The sequence below is a fragment of the Diadema antillarum genome, unplaced genomic scaffold (genome assembly GCF_040938485.1).
Source record: "Diadema antillarum isolate AM-2024a unplaced genomic scaffold, OU_Dant_1.0 seq00001679_RagTag, whole genome shotgun sequence".
NCBI classification, from domain to species: Eukaryota; Metazoa; Echinodermata; class Echinoidea; order Diadematoida; family Diadematidae; genus Diadema; species Diadema antillarum.
The window spans coordinates 357218-379926 of NW_027272374.1; the positions used below are offsets into that span (position 1 = coordinate 357218).

General features: G+C 37.6%; 1 protein-coding gene across 1 annotated transcript in view; it reads right to left on the bottom strand.

The window, feature by feature from the left end:
* Positions 1-19081: 19081 nt before the first annotated feature.
* The window catches only part of LOC139711652 (palmitoyltransferase ZDHHC18-like), a gene marked incomplete at its 5' end in the record, with an annotated part of 39040 nt that continues 35412 nt past the window's right edge, over positions 19082-22709 (bottom strand). The window contains one exon of the mRNA XM_071623514.1: positions 19082-20040. Within this exon, the coding sequence (XP_071479615.1) occupies positions 19573-20040 (468 nt within the window). The remainder of the gene's footprint in view (positions 20041-22709) is intronic.

Sequence of the window (22709 nt, forward strand, 5' to 3'; positions counted from 1 at the left end):
TACAATATAATGATGTTTCGAACACCTTTCCCTCCCCCGCCTCTTTAAAATATAAAAGAAACAAAAAAAAACAACAACATTGACGCCTAGAATTAATTTCTACGGTTTCAGTTTGCCTTCAGTCATTGACGACTTCACAAACACAGACACACACACACACTCTCTCTCTCACACATAGACACACACATGCATGCATGCACACGCTCAAAAATTTAGTGTAACGATACAAGCACCATACAACCATTGAATGACATTATGATGACCAGAAATTGGAAGCTGTGCCATTACTAAGAAGAGGGAATCTGACAGAGTAGTTTCAGTTATATTATCGATCCATCTTGGCATTTGTTTAGCACTCTACCGTGCCTCCCCAATTCGAAGAAAATATTAAGAGCTTTTGACCAAGAGGCGCTAAATCCATCATGATTTAGGCGCCCTTTCGAAGAAAGCTCTTCAAAAAGAGTGCTTACTACACCTTCAAAATGCAGTGTCCAATTCCCGAAAACAAAGAAAGACAACAGATTAAACATGTGTAAGAAATAACATATTGATCCAATGTCCAGCATTTCATTCAAAATAAATTGCTACATCTTGGATGCCTTTCACAAGACAGGAAGAACAAGATGATTTCCTACATGAAAAAGGTAACCAAACTAGCCTACGTTTTTCATCCTGTATATTACACAAAGCGCTGGGACAAAACATTCATAAAGAATCATATAAAAACACTTTCTGTACACACACACACACAATATATATATATATAATTATATATATATATATATATATATATATATATATATATATTATTACTACAATAGATTATCATTATTGTTATTATTATCATTATTATTATTATTATTATTATTATTATTATTAATAACGATAATTTCCATTATCATTATTATTATTATGTTCTTTATGTGACGGCTCAGACAACCAAATCTTTATAAAGTAATAAATCTTGGGTCGAGAGTTAATTCTTTTTCTTTTTTTTTTGCTTTGTTTTGTTTTGTTTAAATGGTATCTGAGTGACAAATTATTTTTCTACGTACACGTAAACCAGCCTAATATTGTTCATGGTTTTTATAGTAAGAGCTAGCTGTGATTAAAAAAAAAAGACATACGTATTTAATTTTGCTTTTTTTTTCTTTGAAAAAAAAAATGACGCAATGAGGAATTAATGAAATAAAATAACATGCAGTACCAGTTGTTGTAAGGGATATGAAACAACACTGCTATGTGGTAGACGTTCGGTTATCTATAGAAAAAAAAAGCGATCTGGAGGCTATTTAAGCGCATGCTGTTGTTTTTTATCATGGTCATTAATCAGACACTGATACAATCAGCGTTTATTTACGTCGATGAAAGGGAACACGTTAATCATTTGCGATAAAAAGAAAAAAAAGAAGAAGGTCTTGTTCTGAAGCGGAAAAATAAGGGGTACAAGACAGAAGATCAAATTTTACAGATAATCTTACTTATCCTTGTAAATCATGAGATACATTGTACTAGTAAAGGTCAATGCAGAGAGGACAGTCAGTACCGCTAGATACATAAGTACATAGCGCCTGTTAATTACATAGCGCCTTTTCTTATCCAATGCTGTGAAACATTCTACAAATAAAATACCGAAGATTGTGACAAAAACACTTGACACAGATATGCTTGAAAGGGCATTAATGATACCGTCCATGCCGTCCGCCTGTGATGAGGGAAGTGACACGTGAACCAGAGATTCATCGATATGACACCCTTCCGACGAGACTGCATTGGATGACGTTGGACTAGTTTTTCGGTGATCTCTCTCCGTCTTCATTGCGTATGGTAGGAGAAATCCCTGTTGGAGAATTATCGGTTGTGGGGGCAGAATGAACAAAGTCATGACAACCATCAGCATCCTTTTCACAATTTGCTGCATATGAACAGCACTGCATGGATGAACCAATGTTCAGCCAGAAGACAGCTCTGACGTTAGTTGACGAGTGCTTTGGTTGATGCAGAAATGGTGCCTTTCTTTTGTTCAGGAAGCATGCAAGTAGGCCGCCCCCATCGACGCTTAGAGGAGCTTCGCAGTGCACTTCTTGTAACTCGCTGAAGGAGTAAGCCGACATCTTAACACTGCACTGTGCTTTACCTGGTACATCTCTCACGTCAATATTAACAACATTGGTATCCTTTCGCCATTCTCCATTCTCGTCCTCCTCTCCAAAGACCAATGAGTACACATTCTCATCTCCTTCTTGTACGTTGTAGATAGTAAACGTCACGTTCAGCACTTCTGGTGATTTATTGACATCGACGTGAAATCTGCCCAACTGGTCATGTTTCAGACACTGCGCATCAATTTTGCCGTCCTCCTGGTAGAAACAACACTCTTGCTCTCCTTTGTGATGTTTTATCTCGAATGTAGATTTACCGCTTGTTATTGGATATTGGAAAGATACACTGGCATTGTGTCCCGGGCAAACTTCTATGGGCTCTAGCAAGGCAACTGGGAGAAGCAACGTTGGCATCATTGCCCAAAACAAAAGACAACTACTAGTATAAGGTAGCTGGTGAAGCATGACGTCGTGTAGTATGGAAGGCTAGTCTCGTTGATAGAAGCTGCAGATGGATAAAATTGAGAAAAAATATGAATGACTGATGACGGAACATTGATATCTACATGATCTAGTGTATATTTATTCGTATACTAGTAGGCATGGCAATGCTCTCAAAACAAATTTTGTAAGTCATTGGCTACAACGACGTTCAACGCATTGTTTCGGCATAATAATAATAACAACCATAATAATGATAATGATAATAACAAAAATCACAATGTAAATTCCCAAGTGCCCAATTTGATAACCCTTCATTTTGTTTCCAAAGCTCCCTTTATGTCAATAACCTTGCCCACGCCAATGAATAGTGTCTGGCAATAGCTCAGCGTGTGCTGCGGGCCCCTGCTTCCTCTCAATAAGTTATTGTCTTCATTTCCTCCCCTCCCTCCTTTCCTTCTTTTCTTTCCTTCCTTCCTTCTCCTTCTAACCTGTCCCTTTCCTTGCATGTTTCATTGTTTAAAGACCAGGCGTCCACTAGGGCGCGGACAAGACGCGGAGAAGCCCCGGAATGCAAAGTTGGTATTCCGCACTCCTTCGGGAACCTGTCCGCACGTTCCTGAACGTGTCCGCTCACTGTCCTAAACATGTCCGGGCGTTTCCGCATCTTCGGGAGAGAGAAAAATTTCCGCGTCCAAATTTTGATCGAGACCAAAATTTGGACGCGGAAATGAACTTCCTGACACTTTCGGCGACTTGTCCTGACGATGTCCTGAGGATGTCTCGCTTGTCCGGAACCCTTCCGCTCCTTCCGCACACGCTCCGGAAAGAATCCCGCGGTGTGGGGAAGCTTCGCGAATGAATGCGGAAGACACCAGGAATGTTTTAGGACAGCGCGGAGCCGATGCGGATCTATATATGCAAGTGTCCGGAACCGATGCGGAAATTGTGTGATCCAGACACGAAAATGTCGACACTTTCCGCGAGGGTCATGCCAATGAAACGCAAAATGAGCAAGAAGGGAGGCGAGGCCCCCATGCAAATATCCCCATCACAGGCACACCTTTCGTCTAGTGATGAAGAACAGGTAAATCTAAGGAATTTCCGGTCCCAGAAGGCAAAGAAGAAGGTAGTAGAGACTGTGCCAAAAGCAACCAGAAAGAAGTGAAATCAGCCCCCTAACTTCCTAGTAAGTTTGTTATGATTTGATCTTTTCAGAAAGTTATTTTTCATCTGAGTGACTTTCCTGGTTAATATTACTTACTATAGTATATTTTCCTTTATGTTGTTTTCGTATTTTATTTGCAAACAAACTAGGTTGTCCCATGTGACAGCCCAGCTGAAAAATCACAAAAGTAGGTGGAAGTACACTCAGAAAAAAAAAAGCACAGCATTTTTGGCTAAATGTTAATGTTTTATATAAACATGAACAAGTTGTTATTCATACGTAAATGCTTTCTAATGATACAACATAATTAGTATTAGAACAAAAGACAAATTCATCACACTAAAAAGCATGAATTCAATTGCAAAGATATACCTGTGGTCTCATTACAATGTAATATCTTTGAAGCCCAAAATAACAATGAAAGCGAAAGATGATGGAGGAAAATGAAGAATTTTCTGTCATTTCAAAATTCAAGTGAAATGAGAGAAAAAAGCAATGAATCATGAACTCGAAAAAGTGTTAAATATCTGTCTTTCTTTTGTATTGTTTTTTTTTTTGCTGAGTGTATATATTTAAGTACACATTAAGCATCACAAATCATATCAGAAATATTCTTTACCTGAATGATTTTCGTAGTTGTTATTACCTAATAACTTCTTCTTCTCTTTTTGTTTTAGTTGCAAATAAACTCGATTGTCCAATTTGACAGCCCAGCTGAACCCCCCCCCCCCAAAAAAAAAAAGTAAATTAAAGTAGGTTAAAAATATATCCCCATTTTTACACTTCATTGACAATAGGCTAGTAAGCTCTAAGCATGAAAAAAAAATTCTCGGACTTGAAAATGTTCAAAAGTGATCAAAATAAGAGAGGGTTAGAGATGCACAAGGGTAAAAATGAGAGAAAGAAAAAGAAATTTAATGATTAGGATCATTTTTGGCATGCTCTACAGAAGTATCAAACAAAACATGTATATACTTCACGATGGATAAAGCACAGGTCTAAAAAAAGGGAATAAAGAATATATATGTATATATATATATATATATGTATGTATATACATTTACATTTTTATGTATATTATATATATATATATATATTTGGTTCAAAAAGTTTGCGAATATCATCCATGTGACTGAAGGCAGAGAAAAAAATTGTTCTCCCAGATGAGACAAATAAAAAAAAAAAAAAATGATTCGTCAGCCGACATGCAAACAATCCTATTCTTCGACTTTTGGTGGTCACATTTATCAAATAATATTGACCAGTCATATTAATATAATATCAGCCGCTACTGCGGAAGCACAACAAGGAGCATCAATCACAGCGCCAAATTTATACCTTTTCATTTTCCTGGTATTGTCCGCATTTTGTCCGCATGCCTAACTTGTGTTGTCCGGAAGGCATCCTGATTGTCCGCGTTCATTCCTGGTGTAATCCTAGATGTTTCCGCGCTGCCCGGCTACGATTAGCATATTCCGAGGTATTTCGCGCTCTTCCGGAGTGATTCCTAGGAATGTCCGCAGTCAGTCCGCGGACAGTCCGCGGACAGTCCGCGGACAGTCCTAGGAATGTCCCAGGACAAGCCGATTCACTAAGTTATTTCCGCGTCTGTCGCGGACAGGATGCCGAAATAACAAAATTTGCTTCCGCAACCCTTCCGGGGCTTGTCCGCGCCCAAGTGGACGTCCGCCCTATATGTCTACGTTATTGTTCACTGTGAGCGTCTTGTACTTGTGTATGGGTGTGTATGTATGTGTGTGAGTATGTGTGTATTTCCATACCTTTACATTTATTCTATTTTAAGTTTAATGTATTGAGTGGCCCACATGCCTACAAGTTTATCTTCAACACGGGTCCTTCTTTTCATTAAAGTAATCATTTTCAACAATGCGTTTCCACCGTTTTTGGATGATCTGTGTAATGAAACATCTAAATCTCTGGATGATGGTGAATTATTTGACTCATTAAGACCCACCTATATATGCAGAAATTACACAGACTAAAACTGGCGAATCAGTTCTTTTAAATTCAAATTAGTAATAATATTGATTTCTAATTATTATCTGAATGGAATTGCTCTTTCATAAGAATGTTGCTGTGAAAAAAAAAATCACATCTGAGACGGTCTTAGCGGATATACCTTTGCTATGCTACACCTGCATGATTAAAAGTTAACACTGATGAATTATAGGTATATATTCGCCTTCCACCGATTTCTAATCCCACACGTCTTGGAAGTCGCCCCATCTAACAGCACGCACCATTCTTCTTGATACACACACACACACACACACACACACACACACACACAACTAGATCTATATTGCTACATGGATCCAGCTATACGGAGAAATACTCTCATAATCACTTTATTAAGGAGACTCACGACCTGGGTAGATAATAATAGATTTGTGCCTCCCGAAAGAAGAAAGTCATTCCAAAATGAAATAGAAAACTGTAATTGAATTGAAAAAAATAATGTTACCAATTTCATAAGAAAGAGAAAAGAATTCCTGCAGAACAGTACAAACATGATCAAAATCGGGTAAGAAATAAGGAAGCTATGACATCCTGATACTTCTTCTTGTTTTTCGGAAAACATTTTTTGACCAGTTGTTATGAATATTCAAATCAGCAAGTTTATGATGTCATGCTTTCACAATTTATTATTCTTTCATATACAGAAATTACAAAGATTCCATACTTCAGCTGTATAGATAAAAAAAAATAACAAATCGTATCTCTGAAACATTTCGGTATGGAGATGTTTTTGCCTGTAAAACAGTTTGCTAAAACTATGCATTTTCCGAATTTCATATATAAAAATTTTTCTTGACCTTTAACCTTTGACCTCATGACACAAAACTCTCTCTGGAGAATCTGTATTTGGTAGTATATGTATACACTAAGTTTCATGAAAACATCTTCAGGCATTGCATAGATAAGGGGGAAATAGTGAAATTTTGAGCATTTGACCTTGATCGTTTGACCTTCGACCTTGAGCATGTGCATCCGAAAGTTGATAAGCACAACTTTGCCCATTCATTCATTTACATGCCAAGTTTCATCAGGATGCCTCAAACCCTTTTTTAGTTACGCTGTCCACAAAATTGATTACAGACGGGCTGACGGACGGACGGACGGACGGACACCTAGAAAACATAATGCCTCCGGCGACACTTGGTAGTGGAGGCATAACAAAAGGCCATAAACTATAACTGATCGACGTAATAAAAGAAAAAAAGAATATCATAGTCCTTGAAATATTGATATAACCAAGAACAGTGTTAATTCCTTTTTCATTTTTCTATACGACTTTTTCATTATTTCACTCTCTGGATACCACCAGAAACGCAGCACCATTAATTTTACGGTCTTTGAAACTCAGTGATAAATCTCACACACTACAGAATAATCACTCAATCTTATCAAAATCTTTTTGTACTTTGACACAATATCGACCTTTAAATCTTTTTATTACAAGCTAGCTCATTATGACATAATGTAGCAAGACCTTTGTAATGCCATGGGTCAAGAATAAAAGTTGCATAAAAGTTTCTTTGAACAGATATAAATAAAGCCTAAAAACATATGACAATCAACATGTAGAGTTCTTCAGGGTAGTCTGCAATGTGCTCCTCTGTTTATCATTTACAATACATTATAATAGTATGACTTTTGCAGATCTTTCATCATACCTCCATTTATTCTTTTGTAGATTATTTGCATGTTTTCTTTATTCCTCCGCTAAAATCAAATAACTCTTGTGCTAACCGTAAATTCCAAACTGGAAAAAGTTGCAGAAATGCATGCGATGGAAACAGATTTTCTCTAAGAAAAGCGAGGAAATGTATTTTTAGCAATACGACTAAGCCTTATCAAGAGATGTCCGATATTCGATTGCTTTCCTTTAGAAAATGCATCTAAAATAAGATTTCTTGTTGTCACTTTCGCCAACAAATCGTCTTGGAGACAACATTTTTCTTGAATGTCTATCTGTGAAACGATTGGTCTTGTAAACAGACTCAAGCTGCAAAGTTCATTTGTGTTTCCCCGACTTTATCCTTCTTGAATATGGAATCTAGCATAGGGAAACACCCATCAAACATTTTCAAATAAATCGCTGTAATTAAAAAACAAGACATGAAGAATACGTTATCCGCGGATTCACCTTTGCAGATGCAACATTCTCGAAACACTAAATTTTGCATTTTTTTTTTAATTGTCCGTGACCCTACATACAGCCCTCACTCACCAGCTGCTCACAGATTACAAGGCGATGTTGATAAGCGGATACGATGGTTTTTCTTGTTGTTGCAGAACTATAGAAACCTTTAAAATATCATCTTCTGTTACGGCGAAACACATTGAATCCACGCTCGATCGAGGTGCACTAACATTGTTGGAAGGAAATTTCGCTGGAAAAGAAACCCAGTGGGATATTTCACACCATCATAAAGACGTGTGGAGAGAACATTAAATGAAGCTTCCAAGTAGCCTATTGACAATATTGTAAGACGATAGTTAATACTATTAGACAAGAACAGACTTGTTTTGATCTGATTTTCAATGTTATTTCATTTTAGTTGTGTTAAAAGAAATAGAACAATCACGAGATCAGTCCAATATCACAGGACAGTTCTTTCACAGGTACTATTAGAAATTTTAACATTATACATGTCGCAACTTGTCTTCATCACATTGATCATCATAAGGGGGTGTAGCATGTGAACAATGTCCTACAACAAATACACTTACAAAGATTTTGAACTTCGAATCTACTAATATGCACCACATGTACATAGTACAATGTATATCGAAAAAGTATTGGCGAAAACTGGCTCAATCCTGCTTCTGCCTCTCGCTTTGCGGTGGTAAATAAAAACGTTTCAGATATTATGAAGTTCGTGTCAATGTTAACAACTCAGTCACCCTTATGCACACCCATTACGTATAACAGTCGTTACTTCTTAAGTTTCTTTTTGGTCATCAGGCCTACTCAGCCAAAGAGTGCATAAAAAATGGTGCAAAAAGTGATGGAATTTTTATAAAAAGTACACTGCCTAAATGCTCGTTTGAAGCTCTAGAAAATAGCCAAAGCAGACAATCGAGCTAACATCTGATTGGTAATAGTACCAGTCAAACAACTTACTATGCTATGTAGCAAATTTCTGAACCTCTACTCAATGTGTTAAACGGTATTTCGAAAAGTTTGATTTTGCCAACTATTGAAAACGATTTTTCACTACGCAGGGAATCAACTTGAAGAACTTGTAGGTTTGGTGTTTTTAATACGCCTATGACGGTAATCAGATTTATTCTTTGATTTTTGCCGTCTGAAATGTCATCACCCTTCCAGCACAGTCCAAGATTTCTGAACATTACTTCAAAGATGTTCGTGATATACGTGAATCATACCGCTTGTAGATCGTTCATCGGTGACGCTGTATGATTATCTCTACATTACCAGCATAACATTTATGGATTCGTAGCTGCTCTGCCGATTATGCTTACATTATCAGCATAAGCTCTACAGTTTTAGCTGGTATGTTGATATAAAATATGGTTGTGAACTCCTCACTCTGGTCCACAGCGCAACGTCAGGTTGACAAAACCAGCCCTAAGTATACATCAGACCAATATTCATTCTATCATGCCATACTGAAAAGAAAAATTAATATAATCATTGGTGATCTCTTTGATAGATGTCTATGACATCAGACAAAATATTGGTTTTGCTGGTCAATTTCATACTTTTGTCATTAAAGTTCCAATTATACCGGACTTTCAATTTCACGCATCCGCGCTCGCAGCACTGAATCAGCAATCAAATTCAAAATCCGGTCATTCGAATTCACAATCGGAGCATTCAAATTCACTATCGGAGCATTCGAATTCACTATCGGAGCATTTAAATTCACTATCGGAGCATTCAAATTCACTATCGGAGCATTCGAATTCACTATCGGAGCATTTAAATTCACTATCGGAGCATTCAAATTCACTATCGGAGCATTCAAATTTACGAGAGGAACAGAAGTCACGTATTTCAGCAATGAGCGTTCAAATTCTTCTCAAGCTGGCGACGGAATCTCGTTCATTCAAATTCGTGAATAGGCAACCAAGTTCCAAGTAATCCGTAACTATACTGATTCCGTATTTGATTATTAGGATTTTTATGGGGGGGGGGGGGGGGGGTTCAAAATTGGAAGAAGTGGACCTTTCTTAGGGAGTTAAGCAACCAAGCGGGATATAAGGTCTCACTCTAGGAGGGGTATATTTTCAAATGCAAAAAAAAAAAACAAAAACAATAAATTCTTCACCTTTAATAGTTCGGTTTGACCAGGGAGGTGACCTCCCTGGTTTGACACCATGTATCAGTCATGAAGAAAAGTCTCTGATTATCTTCGTGCCTATTATATTGCATTATACCTATGCGTATCTCGAGAAAACGGCGCCCGGGCAAGCGCGAAATTTGCCCCCCTAATTTCTGAAAAAAAGTGTTCAACCCCAACCCCATCGCGGCAGGGACTTTAAAAAGTCCAGATGATATGCTTTATTAAACACTAAATCTTAAAAGGGGTCTTTTGAGGGTGATTTAAATCTATTTTTTTTTTGTATTTCAGCTTACAAAACATAGAATTCTTGTCATTTTTTGGTTATTAAATCTTACAATTCTAATTATCTAAGACATAGTGACGGCCTTAAACGATTTATACACGCAACAGATTGAAGACTTGAAAAAAACACTCAAAATTAGTACGAGCGAGTGAGCCGAAATTTGTATATTTCTGTGTAGGAAACATTGCACTTATCTCATAGTTCGTTAATTGTACTTGTAAATCATACAATGCTAGCACATTGTTATAATGGTGGCTTGCCCTGCATATAAAATAACAGATCATGCGACAATTGAATCCAAAAGCTTGCTAAAACTTACAAATCAGTGTGAGCATTTTCTGAACAAGTTCGTAAAAAGGGGTCTTTTGAGGGTGATTTCAATATAATAAATTTTGAAAAAAATGGCGAGCAAGCGCAGCGAGCGAGCTGAAAATTTTTGTATTTCAGCTTAGTAAACATGGAATTCTTGTCATTTTTTGGTTATTAAATTTTACAACTGTAATCGAGATATAGTGACGGCCTTATATGTAATATTTCATACCAACAAACTGAAGACATGAAAACAAATTCTCTAAATTACTACGAGCGAGTGAGCCGAAATTTGTATATTTCTGTGTAGGAAACATTGCACTTTAATATCTCATAGTTCGTTGTACGTACTTGTAAATCATACAATAGCTGGCACACTGTTATGGTGGCTTCCCCTGTGTATAAAGATAATAACAGATCATGCGACAATTGAATACCAAAGCTTGCTAAAACTTACAAATCAGTGTGAGCATTTTCTGAACATGTTCGTACATAGCGTATCATTCTTCTGTCGTATTTGGAGCTTTGGGAGGAAGTTTTCACTTTTTTTTTTTTTTTGGTTCAAGTGGACCCCCTGAACACCCCCCCCCCCCCCCCCCCCGCCCCTAGTTACGGGTCTGAATAACTGCATTCAATATGAAAGAAGTCCTGCATTTAGTTAGTTTTGGGGCATGTATGTATGCTTTTTTCATTTAGCTTTGAATATATTGGGATTTATAACGAAGATTATTTACAATGTATTTTGCAGTATAGGTCCATCTGTTCATTCTAAAATTTGAACACCGATTGTGAATTTGAGCGCTCCGATAGTGAATTTTGATTGACCGGATTTTGAATTTGATCGCTGATTCCGTGCTGCGAGTATGAAATGCATGAAATTGAAAGATCGGAATAGGAACTTGAATGACAAAAGTATAAAGTTGACAGGAAAAACCTATAGTAAGAAGTAATGAAAACTTTTTTGCAATTGATACTCTCGAAGGCATCGGTCAAAGTAAATTTGATGCAGGGTTGATAGTCGGTATCTTTGTCAGCCGGACGTCGTGCCTTCAGTGTTGCAGCACCACCGACCCGGAACAGTCTCCCATCTCCACAAATCAAATCAGCAGTTAATACAGATCAATAAGAAAAAGAACTGTTGAAAAAATATTTGTTTCAAAAATGAAATTTCCTCATAGCTCTGACATATTCCACTGCTAACGATCTGACAAGTTTAGTCATTTTTTTTTTTTTGCCGTGTTCTTTGTCACATTTGCTTTGTTTGGTAAATATTGAATTTCTTGTACAAATGTATTTAGTTGAAATCGTTGAAGTGCTTTTAAAGTGTGTTCAGAAAAGGCACTGTATAAATATTGGTTATTATCATATGTACAATAATTATCTTCTGCCTTTTGGACCATCAATCATGCCAAAAACGGCATGGGTTCGGGCAAACAATTGTTTTCAAGAGAAAAAAAAAGTATCTTAGACATGACGAGGTATTGGCACTGTGCTAGAAAACAAATGAAGGTGGACCTATATCTTTGTATTAACGTGTGAGTCATACCTTTTTGAACTTTGTTGTACCTGAAGATAAACGCAGTCTGATATAGGAAGATGACATATGCGTCAACGGTTCACAGATAACATACAACACACGACAGACGATGGATTGTATAACTAGCAATCACAACAGCTCACCCTTGATCTCTTGCCACAAGTGAACTAAAGACAAACAGACGTAATCATAATTATCACTTCTGAATTTCAAAGGGAATGTGCACACTGCTTTATTATGTTCCACACTCGCTTGCCATCAGAAAGAGAAGACGTAGAAGAACATTACATTTCCACGTAACAGGAGACATTTTTTTTAACACATGGTTCAAAAGGGAAAGAAATTACATGTACATGTACAGACTCAGTATATCACTCAATGTATACAAAATACACTATCATCTAAATATAAAATGTAAATTTTTATCAATCTTTATGTACACGAAGAGACCTGCAAGAGTACGCAGGCGACACACTTTTAATACGTCTCACACGAACAACCGCTCAGTACTTTACTTGGCCAGAAGATGCTACCTCTGTTTTCATTGCTCATGGTGCTCGATTATATTCATCATTGAATTCATATCACATCGGCAACAGAAACTGTCTACAATTGTACATCTCAGGACCAGATACATTTGCAAGAGTTGGTATAATATTAAATGGACCAACCTATGTACCTGTTCACAGCCATTGTTCTGTCCTTTAAAGGGGATGGCTAGTAACTGATCAGTGGGAATCAGTGGGAATGCTGGAGGATGATTGTTCCAATCGTTGTGGGATTCATTTAAGAGTACACTATATATCTATTCTTGTGTGAAAATTATTTGCTTCAGAATGGTCTCATATTCAAGTAATGTGCAGTTTAATGTTTCAAGGTAAGCGTCCCTGGTCAGTGACGGGGCATTAATCTGCACATTACTTGAATATGAGACCGTTCTGAAGCAAATAATTTTTACACAACAGTAGATATATAATGTTCTCTTAAATAAATCCCACAAGGATTGGAACAATCATCCCTCAGCATTCCCACTGATTCCCACTGATCGGTTACTAGCCATCCCCTTTAAAACCCAACTGCCATACCAGAAGGTATGCTCCAAAATAGAATCTGTCTGCAGCACGTGGATAGTTTCTGTGCAGTGAGCATTATTTTCTAAGTAAATCTGTCACTATTTTCTTGCTACTTTCTATCACACAATTACGTGAATCTGGGTTTCTGGGTTCATAATCATCATGTTACTTGCACATTCATATAAAAAAAGAAGAAGATAAAAAGAAGAAGTGCTGTAGGAAATACCAAAATGATTGAATTGAGAATGCTCTTCAGACTTACCAACACGGAAAGAGAATGATAGATAGATAGATAGATAGATATATAGATAGATAGATAGATAGATAGACAGATAGAGAGGGAGCGAGAAAGAAACAGAGTGAAGACAAGGTCATTTGTAATGTCTGTTGCTCTTCAATGATGCACTTTTAAAACATAACTATGTTAATCACTGCCCTCTTCACAAAATAAGAAGATTTTACCTAAAATTAAGCCCATACTTGATGACTTCATTTTGCCTTGAGTCCATGATGCCTCCACAGACACACACATATGTACACACACACACGTATCGGCACCCACCCACCCACACACAGACACAAACACACATGTGAGTGCAATGATTCACATTCACTGAAGGCTTGTACCCTTATAAGAGCCATGGTGCAAAGTACAATTAAAAACGGGAAGGTGTGACTTCAGTATAAGGGTGAATCAAAGAGTTTCAACCACCCACCTAGCCTTTTGGCAAGGCCTCGTGGCTGAGGAATGAGACTAACTTGCAACATTGAGTATTCCGAGAAACAGGTGAATGTGAGAATGAGTGGCACAGCCTGGCCTTGTGGTCACTCATTCCCTGGCAGTTAGTCTCTTTTTCAGCCACGAGGCTTTGTCAAAAGGCTACCACCCACCTAGAATTTAAATAGCAATTCTACCTTGTCCTCCAAATATATAGTGAGCTAGAACACTAATTGATATCCTAAAATGTAATCATAACAAGAATGCAATGTTCCTATCCCATTCCCCTCCCCCCCCCCAAAAAAAAAGGAAAAATGCGACAGAAACATAATTATTGTTCTGCTGTTTGTCCCACCCACACAAAGTGTCACACCTTAATGTCTTTCATTCCACAGAATGAACAAGCCATTGCCCACTATTTCAAATGGTGCTTTGTATATGAATGTCTTCTAGGTTAGAATTATGTTCTGAAAAAAAAGAAAAGAAAATGAAGCACATACCCATAGTGGAGTGCCAAATAATATTATTGCATGCATAAAGTAACCAAACTGTTTCAAATGAATGACAGACACAGCATTCTCTTTCTGCATTACAGCAAGCGCTGAGACAGAACATTAACAAAGAATCATATAAATAGATGATAAGCATTCTCTGTACATACTGCATGAAAGTGAGAGAGAGAGAGAAAAAAAAAACAGCCACCATATACAGATGAATATTGGAGGGTGGTAATACAAATAAAATATGGAGAAATGTTCAAATTATGATCTACACTTCTACGAACAGCTCAATAGAAAAAGAGATGATTCTTGGGTATCTTGTTTAACAAATCGGATATACAGTCATTTTCCTTGTTTCTTCAACAGTTGAAAGGCATATTGGTAGTCAAATATACAATAATTCTGCAAGATATATTGCAAATACAGTCAATTGAGCCTAGCTTAAAATTGAATCAAATTGGATCAGAGAAAACCCTATCACTTACTAGAATTTCAACTTACACAATACGATCAGCACAAGGTTATATCTAACCTAGCTAGGATTTTCTTTGACTCTGCTATTTTGTTACTAATCTTTTTTTTTTTTTTTTTAACTTGTGCGAGTTGGACTTAGGCGAGACTGACTGTACACCAAGATACTGCAAAAATACTTCACTACTTTTATAATAAATATTGTACATTATTTTGGTCTCGCTCACAATTCACATTATATAGAGGTTTTAGCCATGACTGGAAGAAGTTCAAAATCAAACTGACTTCTATCACATTCTTCTACACAGTGTACAATAATATTGGCATATACAGGATTCATGAATAACCCAGCAGTATCTCCTTTTTGCATGATTTAATATGTTTGGTGTCTTTATATTTGTGCAAGAATATCAAACCAGCAGCCAACTACATGTATATGACTTCATCCTCTCCACAGATTGCGATTGAGACACAAATGGTTTCTAAATCTTAGTAACAGAAAAGCAATGTTGCAGGATTGAAGCATTGAACTAACAAAAATAAAAGAAAACACAAATGTAAATTTATGACCTCCTGCTCTTAATTACATGATGAAAAAAAATGCAATATATATCCCTACCTTAAAATTACACTGAAGAATCACAAAAAAGAAGAAGTATTATGACCTTTGACACAATGGGGCAAGTTTAACAGCTGGATTGCAGAAATATATGTCTGGGCTTTGCCTCAAATTTGAGTATCCAATGTCAGTCAGTCAAAACGAGGAAAGCAGCAATATGATAAATCTGGACATCCTCTGGATTAACTCTTTCTATTACCGCCAGCACCTTGTTTCCAGGGCCTGTTTTTGGCATTTTGAAATGGTTTAACCAGAATGGGTTTAACAAAGAGCTACTCTGGTCTGAGGAGCTATCTTTGAGTAGTTCTAACACCCAACAGATGGTATTCTTGAGAGATTCTACCCCTCTTGTCTTCTTTTGATAGAAATACAATGATGCCTCAAAATATCTGTATTTCAGGCACCATATTTCTCTTGCTCAAACAACATATTTGACCCATTCCAGGCTTGTTGTGGATATGTCTACATATGAGCAGGATTGGTGAGTTTCAATGCTTCTAGATTTATTACTAGACAATGCGATTTTAAATGAAAGCCTGCAGCCCTCCAGGAAACACTTTGTGAAATTTGAAAATTTGGTATTTTCCTACGAGTGTGAATGCCTCTTTTGCCTGCATGGCATAATAATCAAACAGACAAACAAATATAAGTGAAAGAAATAAGCAAACAAAAGGGTTGTATTTAAAGAGAAAGGAGGGAAATGATTGTTTCACACTAACTGTTTGGGAAGTTCAATATAATTTGCAGTCAGTCCAAAACACATAATCACCCTGATCACAGAATGAACCCTTTAAGTACCTACACAGCATTTGAATTTTGCACATGTACAATGTAAATTCACCATGGATGGATGTGTTCACTCAGGACTGCAAATATGTGAAAGGTAGATTACTATATAAAAATAAAACATACTATCAATAAGTTGCAATGAGATTAAACAAATAGTCAAAATATGGGTATAATAAAAAATTCTAGGGACTGACTCCAGTTTCAGAGCAACCCTACCATCCAAATATTATGCAAATCAAACAGATCCTTGGACATTTCCATTCATTAACTAAATCAACCATTCAAACATTTCTTGACAGGAATATCAAACAAAAGAGATACTGGATGAATTGTTTTGGAGTTTGTGCACCATTCAACAAGTACAGAAGAAACTAGGCTGGCATAATAGATAACCCAACCCATTCCATCTTTGGATGTCAGCTTCATATGGCATCTACAGTGTATGGCACACCTCAGAAGATGAACAAACACACCACTTGCATTGATTTTATTTTCTTAAGGTTATCTGACCTGCATATTAATAACTGCTAACATGAAATCTGTGTGACCATTTTTGGCTGGGATGTAATAAACCACAAACCCTCTATGTCCCTTTTCACTACATAGGTGCTGAAGGCAATTAAGTATCTGCTGAAAGGGGGTGGGGAGGGGGACAAACTTCTTTCAATACAGTGCATCACTCACTGCTACCCAGTCTTGAAATCTGGACATGTGTCAATTCTGCTATGGAGAGTCAACTCAGAAAATGCAAAAAAAAAAAAAAAAAAGAAAAAAGAAAAAAAGATGGATATAATTGCTCCCAAGTGCTCAACTTCTCAGCAAATTCTGAACAGCAGACGAAAAAATCCCCCCCCCCCCCAAAAAAAAGAGAAAGAAACAGAAACAAAAACAAAAAAAAAATACACAAAACAAACAGACTAGGCAGATGCTAAAACAAAATACCAGGCATGGACGAAAAAGAAAACCCTGTTCACATCACTGGCTTACTCTTGATGAAGGATAGACAAAAAGATACTGAATATGGTACACACCTATTTGTTGGCACAACTGCCACCATGTCATGCATTCATATTGTTTAACCGATGAACACTACTATGAAGGCAATGCTGCACTATGCATACTCAGGGGCAGTGTACGTAAGTAGCAATTTATTCCTTTGGTGACATGGGTTAGTTTCCATTATGGAGAATAAAAAACAAGCAAACAAACAAAAAACCCTCATGAATTTGATCTTTATATCTGCTTTGATCTGGCTGTGCTTACAGTGAAGAATATACGCTGTATTATGTGATGAGTGACATGTGGAGAAAACTGCATCATTTCTTCTACGGCTATTAAAAGGATGCGAATGCAACACAGTGCATACAGCTGCAATTATAATGCTCGATAAATTTCACACCTGCATCACCAGTTTGAACAGTGAAGACGCACACGTCTGTCCAACACCTTCTGGTTCATTCTGAATATATCCCAATATGGTAAGACATTAAGGCATTTTATAGAACATGCTCACACCAGGACGACATCAAATACCCAAGGACCCAAATCCACAAAAGGATTTAAAATCAAACCCATGGTTTCAATTTAGTCCATGATGACCAGGTGTACACATTGTGGTAACTTGCAAACCTTTATTGCATTTTGTTGGCCATTTGATATGTTTCCAGGAGTACTTCCTTCACAGATTAGTACATATGTTTCATGGAACTAATTGCCAATGAACAGAGATGACCTCGTTCCACAAATCAAGACTGTTTCACCCTGATCTTCATGTTGGACTGAAGCATAATATATGTTATGTTTATTTAAGAGGGCTGGCTAATTTATACAATTGGGTCGGTTTGGGGAAATGGGGAAACAAAGTGAATGTTGTTAAAAACAAATGGCAAGTTACAACTAAGTGCCTAGGCACAAAGGGGTTATTTAGAGTTGAACTACATACTTTTGTGAATTGTGGACCATGATTTTCATTCATGTGTGCTAGAACTTCAAAGTACGATTGCACACTATGTTCAGATTGGCTTCAACAAATAGTGTAGAATCAGAGAAACAAAGTGGTAGATGGTACATAAAATCAGAAAATTGTAAAATAAAAACATCTTGGAATTTGAATGTCTCATATGTGTTTTAAAATCAATGATACACTATGAAAGTAATCATCACATAATGTCGGCTGAGAAAGATAAGGGCATTAAGGTGCCACTAACCATACGGCGTTAATGGCACCTTCAATGCCCTATCTTTTTCATCCAATGATACACAAAATATACAGAGTAAAAAGGATATGATGACTTGCAAGTCACAGACACCTATCCTTTTTGACGTTCGATGTAAAGAAACAAACCCTGTATCCTTCTCATCACGGTCTTGTTGTGTTGCATGAAACTTTTCAATGAATGACTAAGGATGTGAAGGGTTATAGCTGCAAAAAATCATAAACAAAATGCTTCAGCTCTGCACTTTAATTTGTAATTTGGTTCAAATGCCAGATAGTATAAAGTGAGATACGAGTTGATAACATCATTACCGAAGTTAATTTGAATATGCAGTCCTGCAATAACTTTTAGTATTCAATGAAAACATACTGAACTTAAAACCTCCATATGAGAAATAATACTACAGTTTTCTTTACCAAGGGTAGCCTCTTCAGTTTTGCAACTGCTAAACCAGAAGGTCCTGCCATTACTACGTACATGTATTACCTTAGAGGTGCCAGGCACCCATTTTCACACCCGGGTCATGAGGGACTGTTAGCCCCAGTAAAAACATCTTGTCAAAGGACACAGGTGCTAGACAGGATTTGAAATCTATCCACATAGCTTTATCTATTTTCCATGTCTGATTTGAATGAGACTTTTACCACTCACATTGTCTCATTTTGCTCTTATACTTCAACAAATCAAACTTGTGCATGGCGTGAAATTGCACTGTAAAGGTCAATCTATGTGATGTATTGTGCCAACTTGTTTCTTCAACAAGGACGAGAAAAAGTACAAAAATGCATTAAAACCACCATTTATTATCAATTACACATGTCAGTCTCCTGTGTCCTTGCACATTGGTCATGTGTGTTGTTTGATAAGGGAAAGCATCTTTCTCCCTCTGGAAGAATGTGTCCTCTGCATCACCGAGGCTTGCATCCACTAGAGAAGAACTGTTTGCAATGCATCAACAATGTCCAGTATTCAAGATGGCTACCACACCATTCACGATATCACTGTGCGCTATACAGAGCTGAGCTTGAGCACCCCACACTCGCTGGACGTCCGCGTCGCGTCGTGTCGGATCTCCACCGACGGTGAAGGGGGCGCCTCCAGGCCCTCGTCGTCGCGACTCTCTGAGCGCGCGTCGCAGTGTTCGTCGCTGTGCGAGGACAGCAGCGGCTGCGTCTCTCGCTGCGTGCACGGGGACGGGTGGACCACGTTCAGGGCGACGGACAGGCGCAGCGTGGAGGCGTTGCTGGTGGTGGGCGGGACAGCAAAGTCCTTGCTGCTCGTCAGCTGCGACGAGACGGACGACGTCAGGGCGGTGGACAGCTCTGTCAGATGAAGCGCCTGCGAGTGCCGGCTGTTGTTTGAGGTGTGGCTGGGGCTCTGGAGGCGCGAGATGGGGCATGACTGATCCTGCGATGAGCTCTCGTAGGAACTGCTGGATGATGAGGACGTGGTAAGACTGGAGCGAGGTACTGCTTGCTGTGTGTGTGAAGAGGGGTACGGAAGATGGCATGAGCAAAATGATAACCGTTCAAACATAAGATGCACACTCTCATATCCCCCTGATAGACAACCATTTGTTAAAATATCTATCATTGAAGCTGAAATGACATACAATGTACATGTACAGTATATGATGACTACATCTAAACCCTAATTTACACGCAAACTATTTTATGAATGCATGGTGCGAAATAACTGCCTGAACATGTGAGCATACTAGGAACATGGTCACTAGATGCAAAACAACATAAAAGGTATCTACAGGGCAAACTTTTCAATCTATCTAGAAATATCTATTCTATTTAAGCTTATTCAGGGCAAGATATCATCATCATCAGAAGTGTGCCAGTACCACTTCACGGTTTACTGTGCATGAAACTGAAATGAAACTGAAAGAAAATTGGCAAGTAACTGCCAGTTGGAGCATGAATTTAACCAAGAATGTGTTTCTTATATCTTCCCGAGGGTATGGTGTACCAGCTACCATTGTCATAATCAGAATCAAATATCAACCACAAGCACTAGTCTTGACATTAATAAGACTGAAACACCTGTTTGTCCTTGATCTGCACAAAGCTGGTAAAAGTTTGAATTTGCTGTTACTTGACAACCCATGACTTTGTATTCAATGTGAAGACATAGTGGTAAAGCTACAACCATGTCTCATTTACTGAACGTGAGTTAATACTTGCTCTGAATAAAACGCACATGTGTGACATGCTCCAACTCTGACATGCACTGTCTTTGGCTGTTCTCATGCTAGCATGGACAAATCTTATACAATGGCCACAAACATATCCACTACATGCTACTGGCCAATAATAAGCAACATTTCCATGCACTTGCAGTACTACGTGTATCAAACATCTGCTCATTTCTTTCTAATTGGCAAGTTACAATAAACACAAAAGAAGTAATTGAAGAATGCATGACTACTAATAAAATTATCAAGAGCCTTCTCAAAACTTGCATTCTTGACAAAAAGTCCTCAGAATTCATTTAAACTGGAGTGGAGCTCTTGCGTCACATGAATTTCCGGTACTTTTTGACTCTTCAAAAAGGGTAAACCTATGATGTGCACAATATCATACTATATTGACTGGTCAACATAAATACTGGTCATTGGTTGGTTTAATGCAATCACATGACTACTGCAGTGATGATCAAAATTATTTTAGGCATTGCATCAAAATTATACCTTGCAGGATCCAAGGTATAGTTTTGAAGCAACGCCTTAATTGTGAGCAGTGACATCATGTCAGGTAGTATAATTCTAAACTTTGAATGGCTGCTGACTGGACTAAACTGAAAAGATGAATGTGTATTTTTGTTGACCATTAAGGAAAACAGGCATTGCCTTGTCTGTTGTAGCATGACACTTGACAGTCCCTTGGGATATTTATATTATCCTCGAGACAATATTTTACCCTCATGCTGCGGGGAAAATACATATCTCTTGGACAAAATAATAACTCCTGTGGGGCTGCAAAGTGTTATAATACATCTCTACAAAGGCAATATCTGTATCATATATTGACTTGAGCAACATGCAAACAATATGGCACACAAAGCAACATTTCAAACCAAGTAACAAAATATAACACGCCACTACAGTCAACTGGCACGGGGATGAACATACATACTGGAATAAAAGATGCTGGTTTTGGAACGGGGATACTGATTGGTCAGTGGCTGTTAAAGGCTACTGAAGGCAGCTTGTCATTGGTGGATTCTGGGGGTACAGGCATAGGTTGCTGAGGATAAAAGAATAACACAAGAGGGAGTTTGAGGATTCAAGACTAAATCATAAAAGTGAGTGAAATACTTTGCACAGTATCACAATGTTTAGCAATTAAAGTATAGATAGTCATTTAACAGTATCACTTCAATTAGGAATCAAAGGTAAAAACCTGCATCTTAAAGTTTGTCAGGTACATTTTTCTTTCCCTTAGAGCGTGAGGTGCTGAAATCTAATCTTTACCTGAGCAGCAAAATGAAAGTCATTCAAAAGATATGGTGGGTTAGACAAAGAAATTCTGTAGCCCATTTTCAATGAAACATTTCATCCAGACTATTTTGTTTTAGAGTGCGCACAAATGTAATTTGTATACAGTGTTAACTGGGCCTTTGTTATAGCTATCTACAGTGTATGTAGTCAATCTAACTCTATCACACACTTTATAGTAAGAGTATGGTGTGATATATTTTGAACAATAAATATTTAGAACAGTGTTGCTGATACAGTTACAGCAAATGTTTTACATTACCCTCACAAATCTCAGGCATAAGACAAAAATACAGTGCTTCTCTATTCAATTTATGACAAACAACACGACAAATCTTTGGTTTGCAGTGACAATGCTGATGGATCTGCTTTAAATGTAGCTTATAAAGTCATTCACGGTTGAGATATAAACTACAGTGTAAACACATCTTCTTGACTGGAAATGGGCATTCTCCTTTAACACATTCTTGTCATTTTCTGGAATAGAGCATCTATAGTCTCTCCATTAAGTTGGAATCCTTACAGTTCATGTCATGTTACGATGATGAAGAAACCTTGAAGTATTTGACGGGCCTGTTTAGAAATGGGGGGTGACCATCTCTGAATATTCACAGCCACCACACAAACCTTATCAAATTTA